At 39.9% G+C, this 23059-nt stretch overlaps 1 protein-coding gene across 6 annotated transcripts in view; it reads right to left on the bottom strand.

The window, feature by feature from the left end:
- Positions 1–23059, bottom strand: part of patj (PATJ crumbs cell polarity complex component) — a 398928-nt gene that overhangs the window by 314573 nt on the left and 61296 nt on the right. For 5 of the 6 annotated variants that reach the window (XM_041208336.1, XM_041208338.1, XM_041208340.1 and 2 more), the window contains exons 11-14: positions 17110–17239; positions 15715–15831; positions 4525–4601; positions 865–921 (exon numbers count right to left, since the gene is read on the bottom strand). In XM_041208336.1, coding sequence (XP_041064270.1) covers positions 865–921; positions 4525–4601; positions 15715–15831; positions 17110–17239 — 381 coding nt within the window. The remainder of the gene's footprint in view (positions 1–864; positions 922–4524; positions 4602–15714; positions 15832–17109; positions 17240–23059) is intronic. The other variant, XM_041208339.1, reaches the window with a different exon arrangement.

The following is a 23059-nucleotide window of genomic DNA, read 5'->3' as shown; positions in this document are numbered from 1 at the left end:
ACTTGAAAATCTGTGGTAGGTATATTCTGTTCCTGTTGGTACAACTATTAACTGTCTGAATGATATATAATATTGGAATCCTGTCCTTGCCTTTTATTGTAACAGCACTTCTCAGATCTTTTCCTCTCATCAAGCTTGAATCTTATTCGATCACTAGGTTATAGCTTCAACTGTGCTTTGTCAATTTTCTGCAACATCATTTTATTTCAGATTGCTATTCACAGTTGTAGTTTTAATCTCCTTTTTCCATCATTAACTAGGCTATTAAATGTAGCCACAATTGGAGTTGTTCTGCAATTCAGAACAGAAGAAAAAGTTGTTCTTTCAGAATTTATTTTGGCTGGTGATGCAGCTCCCTCAGCCGTACATTAGCCTATAAATCATAATTAGTCAAACTGAGCTCTCAGGATGTGCTACTGTGCATATACCGAGACCTTGTGGATATCCCAATATTCTTCAATTTTTCAATAGTATAATTTGTTATTCTAAATTTCAGTTGTTGGGTATAACTACTTTTGTCCTATGAACTCATACAAAATCACAGCAATCTTCTGCCATGTTTATTCTGGGAATTACATCTTCACCAAAAAGTTACTTCCCCAAACTGCTTTGCCCGGTAAGGCAAATGTAACAAAATTTTCTCTTTGATATTATTGCTGATGCCAGACCATCACAAGCTTGCCTTTTACAAGAACTTTGTAAATCTTCAGTGTCCTCATGGTTTCAGTCAAATAATTTGCTCTTCAAGTCATCAATTTAAAATCTTCACTAAGAGTAAGGTGAGAGAAATGGGACAATTCTGAAACAAAATAAATATTTACCCATTTCCGTCATTAAGGTTTTGGAAGTATTGCATGTCAGTACCTTGGAGTATTTCTGCAGTTCTACTTCATCATAGGTCTCGGTGTCCAAGTTGAGTAACTAATTATAAATAAGGAAAGTAGTGTGAGTTAATTTGACTGAATTCAACATATGAACATTACATTTTCACTTGTATATTAACCTAATTATTCATGATGTGATAGTTCAACATTGAGCGAACCTGAAGTCTTAATTTGTAGCATGGAAGGTATATTCTTTCAACTATTATATGAAATCATACTTCTGGGTTTGCTTGGAGAGGATATAAAGAGCTCCAAGATATACAAAGCAACTGGCATCAAAATTCAATATTTTTGTGGTATTTTTAGTGTCTTGTTAGGTTTCTTTTGATATGCATGTTCTGACAGCTATGCTTCCATTATATCAGAGCCCCATGCTTGTATTATTGTACCTCTCATTGAATAGCCAATAAAAGACTGGATCATAACTTTGCATCTGTCCTCATAACAGGGGAAGAGGACTATATACAGTGGAATATAGAAAACTAAAACTAAATCACGGGAGGAACTTATTGGATTTAAAGTAGGTTCAAAAATGGCAATGGAGAAAATAATGAAACTTAAGATAGATAAATCTACAAGACCTAATGGCTTCTACATCATGGTATTAAAAGAACTGGGTGAGAAAATTGCAGATGTATTAATTATAATATCCAAGCTCTTCTCCTGCCCCTCATGTTAGCTGACATATTAAGTGTTTCCCTTGCTTGGGCACTGTCTGTTTCTATTTCAAAAGTATTGAAATCTCTATTCCTCAATAAAGAAGAAGTTTGACATCTCTCTATCATTGCAAACTACCATCTCCATTTCCAGCCTTAATCTTTTTATAGCTTTGTCAGTGGTCAGACTAGAGATGCCGGGGAGATAACAAACTTAAAGGGGAAACCGTGATTCCAAGTAGCAGAGTTTATATGGTTAGAGATTTAGGGAATATAGCAAGATGGTGAATTGATGACAAGGGGAGATGAAATCATCAAGGATGTGGAAGCTGAGAAAGATATCTTGAAGAGAAACAATTATAATCAACAGCAATTAATTTTCCTTACAATATTATATCCAGCATTTATTGATACTACAAAATAAGCACAGCAAGAAATTTAGTAGAAATGCAGGAAGTACAGAAAATCTAAAAGTTTCAATACTCAAGTAGAAATTATATCTTTGTGCTCGTCAATTCACAGGAGGACTCAGCCCTTTTCTAAATATACTGAAACTGTTAGAAATACACAATATGTCTGCTTGTGATCATTAAACTCAGTCATTTGAACTAATATATCAAATATTATATGACAGGGCAATATATCTGGTCTTGTTGATGCATTTGTATATCAACTCAGTTGTCTATTCTTGAAATGTACAGGTCTCTGCATCAGAAGTTAATCTGAATACAACAAAAACAGAAGAACAGATCTTCCATCAGGTTAGACCTGATACGTTTAATCTGTTTCTGTCTGCATAAATGCTGCCAGACTTGCTGTGTAATTCCAACGTTTGTGTTTATTTCAGATTTCCAGTACCTACTTTGGTAAATTTGAATACAATCCACTTCAAATAAGATAAATCCTTTTCTCTTTATTCTTTCATGGGTCATGGGCATCGCTGGCTCGGCCAGCAATTTTTATTGCCCATCCCTACTTGCCCTTGAGGAGGTGGTGGTGAGCTGTCATCTTACCCACTGCAATCCATGTGGTGTAGGTAAACCCACAGTGCCGTTAGGGAGGGAGTTCCAGGATTTTGAACCAGCAAAAGCGAAGGAACAGCGATTATATTTCTGAGTCGGGATGGTGTGTGGCTTGGAAGAGAACTTGCAAGTGGTAGTGTTCCCATGCTTCTGCTGCTCTTCGCCACCTTGGTGGTAGAGGTTACAGATTTAGAAGGTGCTGTTGAAGGAGCCTTGAGTTGCTGCAGTGCATCTTGTAGATAGTACATAATGCTGCCACTGTGCATTGGTGGTGGAGGGAGCGAATGGGATGAGAATCAAGTGGGCTGCTTTGTCCTGGATGGTGTTGGAGCTGCACTCACTCAGCTAAGTGCAGAGTATTCCATCACACACCTGACTTGTGCATTGTAGATAGTGGATAGGGTTTGGGAAATCAGGGGATGAGTTCCCAGCCTGTGACCTGCTTTTGTAACCACGGTATTTATATGGCTGCTCCAATTCCATTTCTGGTCAATGGTAACCCCAGCATGTTGATAGTGGGGGATTGAGCGAAGGTAATGCCGCTGAATGTCAGAGATGGTTGAATTCTCTTTTGTTGGAGATGGTTGCAGCCTGGCACTTAAGTGTCAAGTGACACTCGTGCCACACACCAGCTCAAACCTGAATGTTGCCCAGGTCTTGCTGCATATGGACATGGGCTGCTTCAATAACTGAGCTCTCTCCAATGGTGCTCAACACTGCGTAGTCATCAATGAACATCCCAACCTGAGATCTTATGGAGAGAAGATCATTGATGAAGCTTCTGAAGACAGTTGGGTCTAAGACACTACCCTAAGGGACTTTTGCACTGATGTCCTGAGACGATTGACCTCCAACAAGCACAACCATCTTCCTTTGTGCTAGGCGTGACTCCAAGCAGTGGAGAGCTTTTACATGATTCCCATTGACTCTAGTTTTACTGGGGCTTCTTGATGTCACGCTCGGTCAACTCTAGGCAAGGGCAGTCACTCTCACCTCATCTCACCTCTTGTTCAGCTCACTTGACCATGTTTGGACAAAGATTGTAAGGTCAGAAGCTGAGTGAGTGGGGATGGTGGAACCCAAACTGAACATCAGTAAGCAGGTTATTATGGAGTAAATGCTACTTGATAGCACTGTGGATGACCCCTTCCATCATTTGGCTGATGATCAAAAGTAGGCTGATGGGGCGTTAATTGGCCAGGTTGGATCTGTCCTGCTTTTTGTGGACAAGACATACGTGGGCAGTTTTCCACGTTGCCAGGTAGCTGCCAGTGTTTTAGCTGACCTGGAACAGCTTCGCTAAAGATGCAGATAGTTCTGGAGCACAAGTCTTCAGAGCTATTGCCTGAATGTTGTCAGGGCCCATAGCTTTTGCAGTATCCAGTGCCTTCATCACGTGGAGTGAATTGAATTGGCTGAAGACTGGCATCAGTGATACTGGGGATCACAGGAGGAGACAGAGATGGATAATCCACCCGGCACTTCCGCCTGAAGGTGGTTGCAAATGCTTCAGTCTTGTCTTGTGCACTGATGTGCTGCGCTACCCCACATTGAGGATACCCTCCACCATCTTGTGTGGCACCACCACTATGTGAAATGGGATAGATTTCGAACAGATCCAGCAACTCAAAACGGGGCATCCATGAGGTGCTGTGGGCCATCAACAGCAGCAGAATGGTATACAACCGCAATCTATAACCTCATCATGAGAATTAGTGCAGACGAGCATTTCACAAAATCTATTAAATTTCCAGTGAAGTCATGGTTCTCCCTAACATATGCACATTGATTAAGTTGGATGAAACACTACTATTTAATCCGACTATGCTTATAAATAGAAATTTCATTCTACAATTTCCACAAATAAAATTAAGATCTTTATCATTACTGACTTTATTGCATAATATTATTGTTTCCTGAATCTCAATTCTTGTCAATGGAAATGATGCTGGAAAATCATACCATCACTTCATACTCTGGTCCCAGCAAATTTTCCCATCTGGATTTTAATTCTTCTCTTGTTGTAGTAGGTCCGAATCCTAAAATTTAAGTGCGTCATGTTAATTTCCTGTTAATATTTACATAAAATCTAAAAATGAATCAATAATGAACCAATTCATCCAGTTGCAATGGCAGCAACAGCCATAAATGCTACACAAGAGGCATTATATACAAGTTTCTAAACTCATACCTACGTAGTTGTGCTCGACTTTAGCTAGGAGTGCTCAGGGTTCTTAAAATTATCAATGATTCTCCATGGAGAATCTTGAACTGGCTGCTGTTTGAGATGAATGGGTCTACTGACCCCAAGTTCAAACACACATCAAGTTAACTTTCAATGTTTATCATATTCACTTTCTTGTGCATTGTGCTGACTTATTATACAGGACTTGATGTCATAGGAATTAGTGTTGCAGAAACCATAAACACAATGGAAAGAAGTATTTTCTTTAAAAAAATGTTATGGTCACAGCAAGCAAAATATCAAAGATGATTTAGAATATTTAGATAATTTTAGAGGAGTGAATAATGTGACTGAGCTTTTAATTTTTCCTCCAATAGCATCCAGCACAGAAAATGGTCAGCATTAATTTTAAAATAGTATAACTGGAGGAATACAGGATGCATTTGAGCTCAAAGAAAATTTACAACTTGAAAGTTCTCCAATGTTTTTTGAATTTTCTGGGGCACATCCTAGTTGGTGGATGATAGTCTTCTGCCGATTAGTCATTTTGAAAAATATGTGATTAATTTATGATGTTCTGCAAAATGGGAGATTTAAAAGGAGGCCTAATAGAAGTCTTTAAAATTGTCAAAGGATTTGATAAGGTGAACATGAAGAAATTGTTTCTACTCATGGACGAGTGGAGAACAAGAAATCATAATTAAGATAACCACTAAAAGAACAAGACTATGCATGGAGGCAGAGGACATGGCTGAGGTACTAGATGAGTACTTAGCATCTGTCTTCACCAAGGAAGTACTGCAAAGATCTGCCCGTGGCCTCTTCCTCATTTACATCTATATGTCATTCCTCAGGCATGTCATTCATAAAATTGGATCGTCTTTCAAAAGCATTTGTCAGGCTGTATAAAAGGTTCCAAAAGCAGTGACTGGAAATACTAGAAAAACACAGCAGGCCTGGCAGCATCTGTAGAGGGAGAAACGGAGTTAATGTTTCAAGTCCAATTTGACTCTTAACGCTTCAAGTTGAATATAACTCTCATCTGTTTCTCTCTCCACATGTTGCCAGACCTGCTGAGTTTTTCCAGCACTCTTCAGTTTTTATTTCAGATGTCCAGCATCCACAGTATTTTGCTTTTATTCCAAAAACAGTAAATGGATTGAATTATCAGTCCATGTTGAATAACCAATTAATTTTGTTTTTGGAAGTGCTGTTTAGAAGAGGAATGTTTGCGAGGAGATATGACTTATTCCTTTTCTTCTAATATGACCATAGGATCTTTTACATTCACTTGTGCAGGTATTCAAGTCTTCAATGCAATATCTGATCTGAACAACAGAGCCTCAAACAGTTGCACCTCCCTCAATGTTGGATTGAATGTCACCATCTGGTTATATGCTCAACAATGTGGCAAGCCTAGGTCACAGATGAACTTGCAGAATACCCGGTCTCCATCCAAGGATAGCACTTATACATTTTAGTCAAACAATATGAATCAATAGATTGCAGTAATATCTCCATAAAAAAACATACCCTCAAAAATCTGGATAACTTATAACACTGATTTATTGCAGTAATCTTTGGACTGAGTACCACAATGAATTATACAAGTTATCAAAATTCTGTTGGTGTATGCATTTAAAGCTGAAGGAACAAAGGAACATATGAACAGGAATGTCATTCCGTCCCTTAAACATATTCCACCATTCAATTATGAATGATCTGTACTTAAGCTGCATTTAACTACCTTTGATCCATATCTCTTGAAACCCTTTACCTAATAAAAAAAAACTGTTACTCTCAGCCCTGAACATTTAAATTGAGCGATCATCCACAAACTTTTGGGGGGGAGTTTTCTGCAGTTACTTTTGTTAAAGGAACTTCCTGATTTCATTCCTGAATGATCTAGTGCAGGGGAGGCTAACCTCCAGCTCTTTAACAACTGATTTGCAGTTCCCAACCTTTTTCCAGTTGGATCACAATTTGTTTTGGCTCATTTAATAGTTAAATCAAGAAGTGTAAGAGCCATGTTCTTATGGGGATAAAAGGCTAATCATTATGCTGTACTTTTCGGTTTCACATGATTATTTTAACCAAAAACATCATGTTCTCAAACCTGTTTGAGTTTTATAGACAGCTACACCATGGTTATAGATAATGCCTTTAGTTTGAGGAACAGGATTTAGGGCTGTGACTATTATTGTTTCTATCATAACTGAGACAGTAAATTATTCCGTGTGTGTTATTAGAAGTTATTCATAAGGATCTAAGAGCATAACGAACAGGAGCAGCAATAGGCCACTCAGCCCTTTGAGCCTGCTCCACCATTCAATAAGATCATGGCTGATCTGATTGTGGCCTCAACACCTCTTTCCTGCACAATCCTTGATTCCCTTATAAATCAAAAACTGTCCGACACAGCCTTGAATATATTTAGTGACCCAGGGTAGAATTTTGCTCTCATTGGGCAGGTGGGCCCGGGAGTGGTCGCGAAGCCAACCGTTGCCAGTGGTTGGGCCCCGGCCACGATTTCATGCTGGATAACCAATTATCAGCCAGCCAGCATAAAACGTGTGCTTCAGCGCTGCTGGGTTGGGGGTGGGAGGAGCGCGAGCATGAGAAGTTTGTGCATGCGCCTGGGTGCGCGTAGTAAAAGCTCCCTGAGGCACATAGCTGCCTCAGGAGCTGAGTTTTTAACCATAAAAATAAAGATATTTAAAATCATGCAAACATGTCCCCTCATGTGACTGTTACATGAGCAGGGTCCTGTTAAATAGGAGTGGAAAAAGTTTTTTTTTTAAAATCACTGGTCGAAACCTCATCCCGCCCATGGATGAGGTTTTGCCAAAAATGCAAAGGCCGCTTGGCCTTTTCCCTCACCCACCAACCGAATGGTTAGACGGGCAGCGAAAAATTCTACTCAACTGATTAAGGGCCTTAATAGGCCGCTTAATTGTTAGGGGTGCACTGCCGACTTCTGCGTGCGCCTGTCAACTGAAATATCGCGCGATGACGTTGGGATGCTCACCCAACATCATAGTGTCATTTTACACTCGTTCGGGTCGGGAGCACACCCGCCCGACGAGAGAAATTCTTCCCCCCGTCTCCACAGGTCTCTGGTATAGAGGCTTCCAAAAACAAATGACCCTCTGAGAAAAAGAATTCCTCCTCATCTCTGTCTTACAAGGGAGACCCCTTATTTTTAAACTATGACCTCTAGTTCTAGGTTCTCCCCCAAGGGGAAACATCCATCCAGCATCTGCCCTGTCAAGCCCCCTCAGAATTTTATATGCTTCAATAAGATCACCTCTCTTTCTTACAACTTCAATGAGTATAAACCTAACCGGCTCAACCTTTCCTCACAAGACAAGCCCTCCATCCTAGGAATTAACCTAGTCAACCTTCTCTGAACTGCCTCCAATGCAAGTATATCCCTCCTTAAACAAGGTCACCAAAACCATACACAGTACTCCAGGTGCTCTCTCACCAATGCCTGTATAAATATAGCAACAGTAAGGAACACTTCCTTACTTTTGTTCTCCACCCCGCCCCCATGCAATAAAGGCCAACATTCATTTGGCTGCCTAATTAATTGTAATAATAATTATTTAATAAATAAATGCTAACATTTCAAGATTCATGTACAAGGACAACCAAATCCCTCAGTACTGTACCATTCTGTACTCTCTCTCCATTTTATTATAATTCTGCTTTCTATACTATTATTCCTATCACATTTTCCCGCATTCTAATCCTGTTTTTTCACTAAATTAGTATAGATGCAAACTCTGCATTCTACCAGATTCAACTGGCAATTTGCCATGTATTTGGTTTAGAAATGCTAAACTTTCATCTTGCGGCTCCCAATAGTTTTCCTTTTTTTTTGAAAAGGTTCCTCAGGTTAAAAAAAAAAATTGCCTTTTCTTGTCCCTGATCAAGCTCTATAGTTTTAATACTGTTCCTCTTGCTCTAGGCTCCCCAGGCAGAGAAAGTAACTTCTCTATCAAATCTTTTCATCATTAAATCAAGTTAAATTAAGTGTTGAAATCTTACCATGGGAAGTTGTAAAATGCCATTTAATACATCTGGTAATTTGTGGTCTAGCATCATAAAATGGGCATAAAAGCTGTCAAACTGATTCACTAATGTCCTTCAGGGAAAGAAGCCCAACACCCCTACCCAGTAATGCCTAAATTTCCAGTCCTGCAATAAGTAGGCAATTTGTTGCTCTCAGGTAAACTAGGGATTGGCAATAAAATATTCTGTCTTGTCAGTTTTGCCAATACCACAAACAAACGTTCAAATCCAAATCTCTCTGTCACAACCCTCAAATTCCAGCAAATGCTTATACCGGTAACCTCACAATCTATATTCATCTTTCACCATACTGGACATTGCATTTCCATGGTCCCATCAGCTCAGGATTCATCAAGCTTTATCTGTCTCCATTTATCTTGCATCCTTCAGATATTTATCCAGCCTTTTTATTTGATGTTACTCAATGCTGTATTAATTGCTTCAGCTCTATCTTTCGTACATTGGCTTTTTAGTGATTGGAGAGAGAGAAGAGGAAGAGAGGATGCTTTCTCATCTCAAATCTTGCCTGAAATTTGTTAATTCTATGCTCACATCTGCTCACAGTCCACAATGAAAGTTAAAGTTATGGTTTATATTATCTTATTCCTCGCTACGTTTTCATAACTCGAATTTTGTTTGGAGCTAGTTCTAAATTTCTAAATTTGCAGATGACACCAAATCCACAGCAAACACAGAGGAGGACTGCAAAAAATTATTGAGGACATCAATAAACTTTAAGAATGGGTAAATAACTGGCAGATGAAGTTCGGTACAAATAAAAATGAGATTGTACATTTTGATAGAAAGAGTAGGGAGATTGCAAGATCTTTTGTAACTATATAAAAGGGAAGAGTGTAGCTGAAGTTAACATTGGTCTGTTAGAATCAGAGACAGGAGAAATTATCATGGGGAATGAGGAAATGGCAGAGGCATTGAACAAATATTTTGTGCCTCTCTTCACAGTGAAAGACAGAAGTTTCATTCCAGAAATAGACGATGAACTAGGGGTTCAAGAAATTGGAAATTAGGGAAATTAATATCAAAAGGGAAAAAGTATTGGAGAAACTTAAGGGACTAAAATGTGACAAATCCCTGGGACCTGATGGCCTATACCCTAGACTCTAAAGGAGACAACTGCAGAGATAGTGGACGCACTGGCTGTGCTTTTCCAGAATTCACTGGATTCGGGAACGGTCCCAACAGATTGGAAGTTGCCAAATGTTAATTTACTTTTCAAGAAAGGAGGGAGAGAGAAAATAGGCAACTACAGGACAGTTAGCCTAACATCAGTTGTTGGGAAAATGCTCGAATCTATTCTTAAGGAAGTGTTAACAATGCACTTAGAAAGGCATTGTATCATTAGAATAAGTCAGCTGGTTTTACTAAAGGGAAATCCCATTTAGCAAATTCATTGGAGTTTTCATAATTCTGAATACATTGACTAAGTCACCTCTCAGCCTTTTTTCAAGAGAGAAGAAACTCAGCTTGTCAATCCTTTCCAGATATGTTAACTATTGCAATTCTGGTAGTAAGGTAGACAAAGGGGAACCAGTAGATGTAGTATACCTGGATTTCCAAAAGGCTTTTGATAATGTGCTACACAAAAGGTTAATAAGCAAGATAAGTGCACATGGAGTCGGAGGTAATATATTAGCATGGATAGAAAATTGGTAAATCGATAGGAAACAGAGTGGGCATAGATGGGACTTTTCCAAGTTGGCGCATCGTGAACAGTAGAGTACCACAAGCATCAGTGCTGGGGCCTCAGTTATATACAATCTATATTAATAACTTGAATAAAGAGAGAGAGAGAATAGGGTATCCACATTTTAGAACTGAGATGAGAGGAAATTAAGTCAAAAGGGTTGGAATTCTCTGCCACAGAGGGCTGTGGATGTGCCATCATTGAATACATTTAAGGCTGGGATAGACAGATGTTTGGTGTCTCAGAAACAAGAGAATTGTGGATTGGACAGGGAAGCGGAGTAGAAGCTCAAGATCAGTCACGATCGTATTGAATGGCGATGCAGGCTCAAAAGGCCATATGGTCTACTCCTATTTCTTGTGTTTTTGAGTTCCTGTCACTTATTACTTAAGAGATGGTGGCATAGTGGTAATGCCAGAGGCACAGGCTAATACTCTGAGTAAATGGGTTCAAATCCCACCACAGCAGATGGTGGAATTTAAACTTGACTAATAAAATCTGGAACTGAAAGCCAGTCTCAGGAATGGTGATCATGATCGTTGTAAAAACCCATTTGGTTCACTAATGTCCCGGTCAGGCCTACATGTAACTCCAGATCCACAATAATGTGGTGACTCTTTATTGTCCTCTGAAATGGCTGAGCAAGCCACTCCATTCAAGGGCAATTAGGGATGGGCAACAAATGCTGGCCTTGCCAACAACTCCCAGACCCCATAAAAGAATAAATAAAAAAAATTGGCAAGTGCAGGTCGAGGTGGGATAGAAGAACAAAGGGATCTCGGAGTACAAATACATTAATCACGAAACGTTGCACTACAGGTTAGTGAGGCCTTATAAAGGCAAACCAAGCACTAGGTTTTATTTCTAGAGGAATAGAATTGAAAAGTAGGAAAGTTATGCTAAACCAGTATCAAATATTGGTCAGACCACACTTACAAGTATTGCGTGCAGTTCTGGTCACCACATTATAAAAAAGGTATAGTGGGATTGAAGAGGATGCAGAGAACATTTGAGGATGATACCAGAATTGCAATAGTTTGTATATCTGGAAAGGATTGACAGGCTGGGTTTCTTCTCTCTTGAAAAAAGAAGGCTGAGAGGTGACTTAGTTAAAGTATTTAAAATTATGAAAGGTTTTAATAAAGTGGATACAGAGAGAATGTTTCCTCTTGTGGGGAAGAGCATAACTAAAGGCCTTCAAGGTAAGACAGTCACCAAGAAATCTATAGAGAATTCAGAAGAAACTTCTTCACCCAAGGAGTGATGTGAATGTGGAACTTGCTACCAGGGACTGGTTGAAGTAAATATACAAATGCATTTAAGCGGAAATCAGACAAGCTAATGATAAGGAAATTGATGGTTACAATGATAGATTTGGATGAAAAAAAATGGGATGAGGTTCAAGTGAAGCATAAACATCATCATGCCCTGATTTGGCTGATTGGTCTGTTTCTGAGCCATATATCTATCCTGGGATAGTTATGAAAAAGGGCATGAATTAAATTATATTGCAATCTCCTCCTGTGGAATGTGCATATACAAGGTTCTGGATTCAAGTCACTGACCAGTATTGCAACCTATTGCTCTTGTACCTTGCACAGGACCCAATGTTACAGAAAAAGAGTACAAACATAAAAATATTTTGACAGAAATTTACTACCTACAAATAAAAACATAAGTACAATCTTGAAAAATGACAAATCATTGTGGTGCACCATCTTTATTTCAGGCTCTGACGAATGGGCTTTAAAATAAAAATCAGAAGGAACTAGGCTGAAATCCCAAACTGTGATTTACTCCCGATGCTCTCTGAAGTGAACCAGCAAGCTACTCAATTGTAAAATAAAAGTCAGAAAGATCTATCAGCAATCCAAGCTTCCCTTCAAAACAAGCCATAGTCAATCTCAGCTTGCTGACCCTGGAGTGCTCCCTAATTACATCCACTTCTACACAGGGCTACCTGCAAGCTAAGCAACACAGAGCAAAGCCTCTCCCAAGAACTTATGTTGTCAGTGGAAAAAAACGAAGGGATGGTGTACAGAATTTTAGAGAAGATTGATGGGCCAATCTAGCAATCAACACACCAGGGCAAATTTCTGTAACCCTACCACATCTAGTCAAAAATGCTGTTAACAACCAGGCAACAAACATGGACCCTCCATGAACAAGCTACATGAACCATTGGGAAACCCTGCAAGAGACAAGACTGAAGTCTTTGCAAGTGTCTTCAACAATTCAGTTCCCTCTGAGGATTCCATTATCATGATGCCAGTGTCTGGTCAATCAGGTTCACTCCATGTGACATCAAGTCATCAACTCAGACAACCAGACGCTGAAAGGCTTTTGTCCCTGATAAAATGCGGATTAGAGTACTGAAGATCTGTCCACTAGAGCCAAATGCTGCTCTAGCCAAGCTGCTCAAATACAGTTTTGATACTGGCATCTACCCAACAAAATGGGAATTTGCCCAATTCTGACTTTATCCTAACGCCATCACCCTAATGGCCAAAACTGGACAAGCCATTCAATACCATGGCTGCAAGAGCAGGGCACAGGTTGGGTGCTCTGCAATGAGCTAATTTGGGCCTTCACCTAAGCAGAAAGGCACAAGTGTTTTCTAATCAATCCTGGCAAACATTGCACAGAATTTTACAGCACAGAAACATGCCATTTGGTCTACAGATATATGCAATGTTTATGTTTCACTTGTGCATCTCCTCTTCAAATAATCTCACTCTATCAACATCTTCTATTTATTTCTCATTCTTTACCTTAGATATGTTTAGGTGGAATCTGGTTAAGTATTCATTTCAACCACTGTATCTGGTAGTGAATTTCATCAATCAAATAAAGAAATTTCACCTGAATTCCTGAACCTGTAACTTTATGTAAGTTTCTCCTGAATTCCTTTTTGGATTTATTAATGGTTATCTTATATTTATCACCCATAATTGTTGTACTCTGCCACTGGTGGAAAGATTTTTCTTCTCCCTATCAAACCCCATTAAATTTTAAAGATCTGCATCAGGTTAACTCTGTTTAACTTTCAAAATATTTGTACCCTCTCAGTTCCAGTACCAAGGTTCTTTATCTTTTTCCACTTTCTCCAGAATGTTTATAATATTTTGTAATATGGAGACCAGAACTCTTTTTTTTGTTATTGTGAGCATCGTTAGCAAGGCCAGCATTTATTGCCCATCCCTAATTGCCCTCAAAGTGATGGTGAGCTGCTTTCTTGAACCACTGCAGCCCACCTGGTGTAGGTACACCCACAGTGATGTTAGGGAGTCCGTTCCAGGTTTTTGACCCAGCAACAGTTAAAGAACGGTGAAATAGTTCCAAGTCAGAATGGTGTGTGGTTTGGAGTGGAACTTGCAAGTAGTGGTGTTCCTACGCATCTGCTGCCCTTGTCCTTCTAGGTGGTAGAGATCTTGGGTTTGGAAGGTGCTCTTGAAAGAACTTGGTGATTTGAAGCAATGCGGCTTGTAGATGGTACATATTGCTGTCATTTTGCGTCAGTAGTAAAGGGAGTGAATTTTTAAGTTCGTGAATGAGATGCCAATCAAGTTGGCTGCTTGTCCTGCATGGTGTTGAGCTTGAATGTTGTTGGAGCTGCATTCAACCAGGCAAGTGGAGAATATTCCATCACATATTCTGACTTGTGCCTTGTAGATGATAGGTAGGCTTTGGAGAGTCAGGAAGTGGAGTTACTCCTTACAGAAATCTGCCTCTGACCTTCTGCTATTGTCACTGTATTTATGTCTGGTTCATTTAAGTTTCTCATTAATAGTAACCTTTAGGATGTTAATTATGGAGGATTCAGTAATGATTGAATGTCAAAGGGAGATGATCATTGCTCAGCACTTGGTGGCATGAATGTTACTTGTCATTTAACAGACCATTCTGTGCCCTTGTTACCCTCAATGCTTCTTCCAAGTAGTGTTCAACATGGAGGAGCACTGATTCATCAGCTGAGGGAGAGTACGGGGTGGTAATCAGTAGGTGTTAATCAATAGATGGTTTCCTTGTCCATGCTTGACCTGATGACTTAAGATTTTATGGGGTTTGGAGTCAATATTAAGGATGCCTAGGGCATCTCCCTCCTCACTGTAAGCCATCTCAGGTGAATGTGTCCCACCAGTGGGGCTGGGCATACCCAAGAATGATGATTGAGGAGCCTGTGACATTGACTGTGAAGTATGATTTGTGAGTATGACTATGTTAGGCTGTTGCTTGACTAGTCTGGGGGAACAGCTCTCCCAATTTTGACACAAGCCCCCAGGTCTCAGTAAGGATTTTGCAGGTTGACTGGGCAGGATGTGCCATGGTCATTTCAGGTGCCCAGGCTGATGTCAGGTCATTCATTCAGTTTTATCCCTTTTCGACTTTTCTATAGCGATAATTGTCTGTTTTTGAATTCTATTCCTCTAGAAATGAACCCCAGTGGTTTGTTAATCTATATCGCTATTTTTAATAACTTGTGGGTCCCTTTCCACCTCTATCTGATTTATTTTCCAAGAAATAGATGGCTTCCTTATTTCTCCTACCGAAATGTACCACTTTAGTCTTGTCTATATTGATATTCATTTGATATTTACATGCTCATAGATTACATTTATCAACTGATCACCTTTTATGTCTTTCAATACCTCAGTAAAGATTTACTTGAAAATATTAGCCCTTCCCAAAAGCATGGCCACAAAATTAATACTTTTGATCACATTTGACCCTGCAAGCTAAATTTATATTGTGCGGTTTGATGGTGCAATGTATCTAATTTCCAACAGTTGTGCTGATATTTTTCTTCAGCTTCGAGCATGATTTACTCAGATTTTCTTCATTGGAAAATAAGAGGACAAATCTCAAAAAGCTTTGACATAAAATCTATGCTGTATATGAGGGAGAGACGGAGCAAAAAATAACAAATTGGAAAATCTCTTTTCACCTGCTGTTGATTGAGGAATAAATACTGGTCAGGAAACCGGGGAGAGCGCCCCTGCTCTACTTCAAAATAATGCCATGGAAACTTCTACTCCACCTATGAGAACAGGCAGGTCCTTGATCTGATCTCTTATCTGAAGGATAGCCGTTCTGAAAGTGCAGTACTCTATCAGCATTTCACTGGCACTTCCACCTAGATTTTGCACTCATATCCATTTAAGGAGGCCACATAAACAAAACATACCATCACTTTTACATTCCTGTTTCTTCACTTGTGCTCTTTCCAGCTCATTAACTGCAGAATGAATGCTACTTTCAGTGATAACTGTATTTGCCATGTGAGTTACATTATCCGGTTCAGCTATAAAACAGGGAGGAGAGTGCTTTCTTAAAATTACATATTGAAACCATTCAATATCATTAAAGTCTGCATTTAAAAACCCCTCAGTGTCATGATTGTTTTAAGAACCACCACATATTGTTCGCAGAACCATCTATATTGAAATGAGTTCACTTTCTTCTTTGTAGGAGTGATTAAGTCGCTGGTGAGAGTCATTTTAGAGGAATGCAATGTGGAAGTGGTGTACAATATTCTACATAGCATTTGGCATCATCTGATGGAAGAGTCAACAAAGTTTCCAATGGATAGAGTAGAAACCAGAGCTGTGCAATTGTGTGCCTTGTTTGAAGCAAAACAAATCAATTACTTCGGTTTCTGAAATTAAACAGATTTATGGTTTTCCTATTCTTAAGATTCTATAAATTATTTACTTCTTTATTTTTGCTATGTTGCATATCATTTTACTTCTATGCTTCTCAGATTCTGAGCCAACAGGATGGCAGCCAAAACTATTCTTAAAAAATATTTGAAGCAATTTAATTGTTTACTTTTATTGGGAGTTGTTTACTAACTGTTGATGAGTGATGGATTTGATCCAATTTACTAATTGTTAATTGTCATTTTCTGTGTCTGTTCATTTCTGATTTGCTGTTTTATGGAAGTGTTATTTAAATCAGATGTAAATATGACACACTTTTAAGTATGAAGTTATAATTAATTGAAGTAAAATACAATGTATCTACTCTACTATCAAGCAAGATAAGATTATGCTATTGGAAAACATGGAGGCTCATGAGAGATGCTCCTAGAGATATTCCCCTAATATAGCACAGCTACATAAAAAATGAAGCTGTGTAGGTAACATGTGAGAGCAGCAGTTCCTGCACTGGGTGAAGATAAAGGACAAATCAGAACAATGGATTTGTGAAATTTTGCAGTAGAGCATTGTGGAGGATGATGGAAAAGAACAGTGTGTTCCCTGAAGTCACTTCAATTAAACTAGAAGGAAAGCAAAATAATTCTGTGGCAGGTTACACATCTGAAAGCATGGCGCATTACTATTGAAGTTTACATTGCAGGTTGACTGAATTTCTATGGCAGCAAATATATTTTGAGTGGAGGGGTATGTTCAATTTTATTCTTTTGCATGACATCGATTATTTTTTAATTTTAAAATATTTGCATTATAATTAAAAGCCAAGTGGAAAGTGTTCTTTATCTTGTCCACTAAAAGTGAATTATTTAGAATTTTGTTAAACAGTTGCAGCTTAAACAGAACCAAGGTACAATGTAAACTACCTTTTTCAAAGGATTCATAATCAGCATGTATCTTCCTCCTTGCTACTGTAAGCTTTACAGTTTTTCCAGTGTTTCGTAAAGCATCAATCCCTTCTTGATTAGTAAATTCCTGAATGTTAACCCCGTCAACCTTTAAAAATAGTAATAAATGTTAACGGTAACTAATAACCACGATGAGTCAGAAATGAACGCATCCTAAGGTTAAAAAAATAAAACCACCAATCTTAAGACATAACTAGGTGTATTTGAGATGTATTTCTTAAAGACAATGAATAATATTGTCTTTAATATTAAAGACAGGATATTATGCATAAAATAAAGACAGCATCACCAATAATTATTGATTCATATCCAACCTAGTGAATTTTCTAATAGAGAAATAATACAAGCTGCAAACATATTGGGACACTCTTCATAAATCAACAATATAAATGCTTGAAATGCACTTTTAAAAACTCATTAGTAAAAAATAAACATACTAATATCAAGGTCATCTGAGCAACTGGGATTTATGGTATTATGAAACAAAGAAAATGATTTGGCAACCAGTCTAATGTGCAAACCACTATATTCAACACAAATGAATATATGTTGATCTCCTCCTTCATGTTAATTTTAATTATTCTCCAAGTTTCATAATGAATCTTCTTTCCAATTACTGATGAAAATATGAACAGCAGCAGAGCAAGAGCATCCACCCTTGATTGTGATTTAAACTGTCCACTTACCATCTTACACCGCAGCCTTTGCACCTTCTGGTCTTGGCTCCAACAGGAATCCAACAAAGAGCAGTCGGGAGGCCAAGTGCTGAGTGTAATTCTAGCAGAGCCAAGTCCATTTTTTGTCATGAACTGAAGATATATCCCTTAAGGTCTGTTTTTAAAAGGAGCTGTCAACACCAACACTGCAGAATCTCCCTCACCAACTCTCCCCCAAACCCCAAAGAAAATGCTCATACCCCAACAATGATTGTCACCCTCCCCCTGACAATGTTCAGTCCCCCCGCCACCCCAAGTGTTCACCTCTCTATCTCTCGACAGTGTTTAACCCTTCCCTCCATGCTGACAGTGCTCACCCCATTCCACCACCCCAACGGTGCTCACCTCCTCCCTTATCACCTGACAATGCTCATCCTTCCACCCTCATCCCTTGCCAACATTCACTCGCCCTCCCTCCCTCATCCCCTGATAGTATTCACACCCCCTCATTAACCCCCAGACAATACTCTCCTCACTCTCTCAGCCTCCGACAATGCTCACCCTCTGAAATGCTCAGCTCCTCCCAGCTCACCCTTCCCCTCACACATCGAACAATGCTCATTCCTCCTTTCTGTGCATCCACCGACAATGTTGATTGTCCTGACATTGGCCGGACAAGAGTCAGGGATTCAAGAAGGTGCGTTGCGAAGAGGGCGGTGAGCACACTGGGAGTGGGCGGTGAGCATCGCTGGGAAGGGCTAAACACTGTTGGGAGGGTTAAACATCGTTGGGAAAAGGTTGGTAAGCATTGCCAGAAGGGAAAATGTTGGAGCCTGTCTTGACAGAATTCAGTTAATGCAGATATGTGTTTACGTTAGGAAAATGTCTTATCACTTAAATTAGCTCAGCTACAATGTCGGTGGCCTGTGTGCATCATTAAAACAAAAAACAAGACATGGGGCTGAATTTTGCCCTTGACAGGCGGGCAGGCAGCCGATCGCTGCCGCTGAAACGGGCCCCGCCACCATTTTACGTGGGCAGGCCAATTAAGGCGCATCCAGCGTGACACCCAACGGGAAGCGCTATGCGCTTACTGGGCGGGTGGGGAAAGGATTCCCCAACTGCGAGAGTGCGCAAAATAGCGCACATCTCCCTGAGGCTAAGTGCTGCCTCAGGGACGCTGAAAGGTTGTGAAAGTTTAAAAATAGAAAAATAAAAAAATCATTAACCCGTACCCCTCACTGAAAATGTGAACATGAGATGGGACATGTTAATAAAGTCCGCAAAAACTTTATTAAACTTTTTTAAAGCCAAATGTAAACCTCATCCCGCCAGTGGAAGTTCGTATGGGCTCCTCAAAAACATCGCCAATTGCCATATTAAGGGCCTTAACAAGGCCTTTAATTAATGGCCGGCATGCATCACACTGCATAGCGTGCCCACTGACCTAAACATCACGATGCCGCGCGCTACGTCGGGACGCTCACAAGACATTTTAAGCGCTGATGTGCGGGCTCCACCACCCGCACGTCAGCCAGAAAGTTCAGCCCGTGGTGTTAGAAGTAAACTAACCACAACAATGGAGGTTCTGAAACCACCTATAGACCTCCGTTTGGAGGGAAATCTCGCCAAAAACTGGAGGCGGTTCCAGCAAAGATTTGAGCTGTACCTCAGTGACGGGCAGTGATTAAAAGAAAAAGTCCCTCAGGTACAGTCTTCCTTCTTTCTTCATGTAGCAGGGGAAGCAGCCCTAGAAGCCTATAATACATTCACGTTTGAAAGTGATGAGAAACAAAATGACTTGAAAGAAATAATGGAAAAACTTGAAGCCTAACGCAGCCTAAGAAAAACATCACGTATGAAAGATACTGATTTTTTACATGCACGCAAGGCAGTGACAACATTAGTCAGCATGTAACTAAACTGTGAAAATGAGCTAAATCGTGTGAATTTGGAGAGCTTGAAGAATCACTCACTCAAGATAGAATAACTTGTGGAATCACAAATGACACTCTGAGGACAGCTTTTGTGAGAAGTTGATCTCGTGCTGGAGAAAGCAATAATTATCTGCAGAGCAGCAGAGACAAAAAAATGCCAGATTAAAGAGATGACAGAAGATGATAAGCCACACATGGCCAAGCAGTTAGATGCAGTTAAACAGAAACAGCCCCAGGGAAGAAAAAATACACAGTCTGAACATAAAAGGAACAAAACTATTAAAACATTTAAGTGCAAACGATGCAGAACAGATTGTTTACCACATCGTTGTCCAGCCTACGGAAAGCGCTGTTAAAACAGTGATAAACTAACTCGCTTCGCTAAGATGTGTAAATCGAAGTAAGTGCACACAATTGACACAGATACTGAAACTGAACTTTTCATTGGTGCAGTAACAACAAATTCCAAAAGAGACGAATGGTAGGTTGATTTAGAAATTGCCAACATGATCATAAATTTCAAACTTGATACAGGTGCACAAGCAAATATCATTCCCATAAGCCTGTATTGTAAAATAAGCAAAGAAAAACAGCTAACTAAAACAAAAGTGAAGCTGTCTGCTTATACAGTTGAAAAAATTGCAGTAGAAGGCAAGTGCACACTTAAAGTAAAATACGAATAGAACAGTCTCAAGCACTTTCAAAGTAGTGAAAACTAATGCAAAACCCATTCTTGAAATCAAAGCTTGTGAAAATCTGAAGTTAATCAAGAATAATGACTGTCACTACTGATGACACACTGAGCGAGTCTAAAGATGTGTTCCAGGGATTGGTTGCCTAAAAGAACACACCATCAAGACAGATAAAATATACCCATCCAGGAAAATACCAGTAATGCTGAGAGACCGACTGAAAGCAGAGTTGGACCAAATGGAGGAACTTCACATCAAGAAAATTGAAGAACTGACAAAATGGGTTAATCCAATTTTAAATGTAGAAAAATTAGATGGAAATCTGCAAGTCTGTTTGGATCCCAGAGACCTAAACCAGGTAGTACAAATAGAGCATTACCAACTGCCCACTGTAGAAGAGGTCACGTGTAAGTTAGCTGATGCTAAGTATTATTCAGTCTTGGATGCGAGTTCAGGCTTCTGACAGGTCAAGTTGGATGAACGCAGCTCCTATCTCTACCTTCAGCACACCATATGGGCAATGCAGGTTTTTACACTTACCTTTTGGTATTAATTCAGCTCTGGAGAAATTCCACAGAACAGTGAAACAGCTGTTTGAAGGGTTAGAGGGTGTGGAAACCTATATCGATGATGTGCTAGCCTGGGGAGCCTCATGTGAAGAACACAACCACAGACTGAGCTAGATATTGGCCAGAGCTAGGGAAAGGAACCTGAAATTGAAGAAGGAAAAGTGCAAAATAAGTCTTCAAGAAATCAAGTACTTGGGACATGTGCTAACAAGTGAGGGACTGAAGCTGAACCTGAGTAAAATCAAAGCAGTCATGAACATGCCACTCCCAGAATGTAAGAAAGACTTGGAGGCTTTTGGGAATGGTGACCTATCTTGGGAAATTCATTCCGAACATATCAGACCTAACAGCACCTCAGAGAACTTCCATAAAATGATGTGGAATGGGACTGGGAATAAAGTCACCAGGAAGCTTTGACCAGTCTGAAGAGAACACTGACCCAGGCACCAGTGTTACGATGGCAGTCAGCTGGTCAAAATCTCAGTGGATGCTTCAAAGACTGGCCTGGGAGCTGTCCTCTTGCAAAAGCATACGCTTCAAAGGCAATGACTGAAACACAGCAGCAATAGAAAAAGAAATGCTAGCAATTGTGTTTGGCCTAGAACGCTTCCATCAGTTTGTCTATGGCAAAAATGTGGAGGTAGAGTTTGATTATAAGCCTTAAGAAGCTATACTTAAAAAGCACCTCACTATGCACCACCAAGAATCCAAAGATTGCTAATGCATTTTCAGAAGTACCAGGTCAAAGTTAAATACAAGCCAGGCAAGGAAATGTACATCGCAGACACTGTCACGTGCTGACAAAGAACTTAACTGTGGCTGCAGCTAAACTGGATGAGATCAGGAAAGTGACCAAGGACGACCCCATCCTGAGAAAACTGCAGCAGATTGTGCAAACTGGCTGGCCCAAACATCAGAACAGAGCCTCTTCTGCTATACAAAAGTACTGCAACTTTCATGAGGAACTTCATGCAGCAGAAGCAATACTTTTCAAGGGAGAAAAGATCATGATTCCTGCAATACTGAGGAAAGAAATGCTGCAGCGCGTACATGTCACCTCGGCATAGGAACATGCAGGAGAAGAGCTCAAGACGTAATGTATTGGCCTGGAATGGGAGCACAAATTGGGGAAATGGTAAATGCACATGCAGTGTGCCAAAAGTACAGTAGGTCGCAACAGGAAGAATCATTTCAACCACACAGTGTTCCAGAGAGGCCCTGGCAGAAAATTGGATTGGACTTGTTCACATCTGACAACAGTCAGTAGATTATTACTCAAAAAGTTTTTTTTTGAGTCCGTGCTGCTGGGAAATGATAGTAACAGCATCACTGTAATAAATTATTTAAAATCAATTTTTGCTCGCCATAGCACACCTGAAGTGCTCATCACAGATAATGGTCCACAATTCTGAGTTTTGCAAATTTGCACAGGGCTGGGAGTTTTGCAACACTACATCAAATCCCAAATATCCACAATCCAACAGAATGGTGGAACGTACCATAAAACACCTGTTGAAGAAAGTAAAGGCGGACAGAAGAGACCCTTACCTGGCTCTGCTGGATTTCAGGAATACACTATTAGAGGGATCATCTCCAGCACAGCTACTTATGGGGAGAAGACTAAGAATTAAGCTTCCAATTGCACCCCAACTGTTATTTCTGCAGCCAGTGAGCTACAGCATGCAGGACCTGCTCACACAGAAACAGCAGAAGCAGAAACAGTACTTTGATTAAGGCAGCCGACCTCTGCCTGACTTGAACATGGGAGAGATAGTGAAGATTCATCATGAGGGAATCTGGAATCCTGCTGTTGTCACAGGAATCACAGGAGAACCAAGGTCTTAAATAGTGCAGACTCCAAGCAGACAACAGTACAGGAGGAACCAGAAATTCTTATGGAAAACAAATGAAATGCAACCTTGTACTGACCCATAAAGTGTAGCTGAAGATCAAATAACAGAATTTACCAGTAAAGCAACAGATAACCAGACAAAGCCTGAGTCCTGAAAAATATCCAAGGGGTGATAGTGACACAGAGCTGGAGAAGGCCCCTT

Source organism: Carcharodon carcharias, chromosome 16, assembly GCF_017639515.1.
Source record: "Carcharodon carcharias isolate sCarCar2 chromosome 16, sCarCar2.pri, whole genome shotgun sequence".
NCBI classification, from domain to species: Eukaryota; Metazoa; Chordata; class Chondrichthyes; order Lamniformes; family Lamnidae; genus Carcharodon; species Carcharodon carcharias.
The sequence above is the reverse complement of the archived record's forward strand: the minus strand, read 5'-3'. Positions and strand labels throughout refer to the sequence as shown.